The 2,500-nt window shown below is 53.6% G+C and overlaps 1 protein-coding gene across 15 annotated transcripts in view; it reads right to left on the bottom strand.

Annotated features, from left to right (window-relative positions):
* The window catches only part of kiaa0586 (KIAA0586 ortholog), a 79,742-nt gene that overhangs the window by 28,638 nt on the left and 48,604 nt on the right, over positions 1-2,500 (bottom strand). For 13 of the 15 annotated variants that reach the window (XR_014125453.1, XR_014125452.1, XR_014125454.1 and 10 more), the window contains one exon: positions 416-508. The exons of the other annotated variants lie outside the window; for them this stretch is intronic. Coding sequence is in view for 10 of the 13 variants with exons in the window: in XM_081721086.1 (XP_081577212.1) it covers positions 416-508 (93 nt within the window). In the remaining 3 variants the exon portion in view is untranslated. The remainder of the gene's footprint in view (positions 1-415; positions 509-2,500) is intronic. 15 annotated transcript variants of the gene reach the window in all.

The following is a 2,500-nucleotide window of genomic DNA, read 5'->3' as shown; positions in this document are numbered from 1 at the left end:
CTGGGGCGGCATTTTAACAGAAAAAAGGAAGGCACGCACGCGCGCACACACACACATGCGCACACACACACACACACAATCCACGCCCTTCCAACACCGATTGTCTATATCGCCGTTCACCACAGAGTGCTATTTTCTAATCCTCTGGTTTCAGGATTTAATGAAGGCGGCATTTCCGTTCAGCCTCTGGGCTCAGCAGATTTCGCCACTCGGTGTGTCGGAATGGGAGGTGGCCGACCCGCCGTGCATCTCGCAGTCGTGCCGGTGCGAGCCGCCGTTCTCGGCGAGGAGCGGAGCAGGGCAGCACCGGTGCCCGCTGCCCCGCCCCCGCAGCTGGTGAGGGAGCGGGTGACCTTCTCGCCACTTGCCGAGGAGAGCGGCGCAGAGAACAGAAACCGGCTTTGGCTGCGGCTACCTGGCTGGCATCCGCCACGGCCAAGAAGCCGGTTCCAGGGAAGCCATCGTGGTGGCCGCCCTTGCCGCGGCAGGCTGGTGCTCCTGCTCCTGCCTGGGGGTAGGGGAGCGGAGAGAGGAGGGTCAGGCAGGTGCAGGGCATCAGCCAATCCCCATGTCATTAGCAGCATGAGGGATTTGGAGCTCATCATGTGTCTGAATTATTTCGAGGTCCCGACGACAGGCTGGGGCGAGTGATTGCATTCAGCCGTGCACGCTCACGCAGGGCTGCGGGAAATGTAATTACCACGCAGCACTGTCCGTTTGTAGCTCTCACCCTGCCTCCAGCCCAGCACCGCCTCGCCTTGCTCCTACCCACAAGCCCCGTCGCTTGGCTGATTTAACGCACAGCACAATTACTGTTCCCTCAGCCTGGGCACGCACACACACACTGCACACATATGCACTTTCACAACCACACACCCTCTGTCGGTAAAGGTCATGACCTGGTGCTGCTGTTGAGCTGTGTGTGTGTGAGAGAGAGTGTGTGTGTGTGTGTGTGTGTGTGTGGGGGGGGGGGGTGTCAGCGGGTGGCGGGGAGGCACACACACTGTATCTATACGCGTCTCTATGGTAACACAGAGTACTGCTGGAGTCACATTATGCTGTGCACGTGAGAGAGCTGTAGCAGAGAGACAGGCGGAGAGAAAGATGAACAGAGAGACAGACACGCCGTACAGTGCAGAATACTGTAGTTGATAAGGTTCTTTAAAATGTGCAGCTGTGAATGCTAGAACACAGTGCAGACATAAAGAACCACCATGGAAGGAGAAGACTGCTCTACGTGCGTGGATGTGCTCTCACACGGGGACCGTGTGTGTGTGTGTGTGTGTGTGTGTGTGTGTGTGTGTGTCTAGGGGGACTGCGTGTGCAGCTTTCTGTCTCCCAATCTCTGTCTCTATGTGCATGTGTGCAGGAGTACTGTGTCTGCATGTGTGTACGCACTGTGAAAACAGAACGTACTGTAGAGCAGCAAGCAGAGGCAGCCTGCAGCAGTGGACCATGGAGTTATAACCCTCATTACTAATCTCCTTTCTCTCTTTCTCTCTCTCTTTCACACACACACACACACACACACACACACACACACACACACATACAGAGAGCACAAACTAACTACACTCTCTCCCACACACACTCTCATATGTATACACACACACACACACACACACACACAGGTAACCAATGTGGACATTTACAGAGAATCTCTTCTACAGTTAACGTACCATTTCGTGAATCAGACGTCTACCCAAAGCAGGTGCTATGTGAGAGGTGGTACTGCCGTGAGTGATGTGTGGACAGCCAAACACAGAGCTCTGGGCTCACACACGACTGCCAGAACAGAATACCTGACATACGTGTGTGTGTGTGTGTGTGTGTGTGCGTGCGTGTGTGTGTGTGTGTGTGTGCGTGCGTGCGTGTTGAAATGCATAGCGTTGACCTGAAAGCCTGCAACAGAATCAGCGCTTCTGCAGCTGAGAGATTGGGTTGTGTGTTGGGGTGTGTGTGTGTATGTGTGTATGTGTGTGTGTGTGTGTGTGCGCGTGTGTGTGTGTGGTGTGCGCATGTTTGCTGATAAAGCCAAGAACTACCATGCTGATGAGTCATAGATAGGCACATAGTTTGATGCAGAGAGAGAGAGAGAGAGAAACAGAGACAGAGTGAAAAACAGAGACAAAGACATGCAGAGAGACAGCTAGTAAGAGAGACAGAGAGTGAGTGAGAGACAGACAGAAGGAGAGAGAAAAACAGACAGAAAGAGAGAGAGAGAGACTATGAGAGAGGACAGAGTGAATGAGCAGGGGGGCCTGAGGAGTACGAGAGGGCTGAGGAGAGGATCACACTGCCACTAGTCAAGGCTGCTACCAGCAACACACATGAACACACACACGCAGACATACCAACCACGTCCTCGCCACTCTGTGTGTAGTTCTTGTGTGTGAGGTCAAAGTCAGATTTACTCGTAATACACGTCATCACTTTTCTGGCACAGCATTCTTGGGGAGCGGTGATTGGTTTGCGACTCAAGCGGTCTTGATGTGTGACC

The sequence above is a fragment of the Electrophorus electricus genome, chromosome 10, assembly GCF_041902795.1.
Source record: "Electrophorus electricus isolate QZ-2024a chromosome 10, ASM4190279v1, whole genome shotgun sequence".
Lineage (NCBI taxonomy): Eukaryota > Metazoa > Chordata > Actinopteri > Gymnotiformes > Gymnotidae > Electrophorus > Electrophorus electricus.
This window is presented reverse-complemented; position numbering and strand designations above follow the sequence as displayed.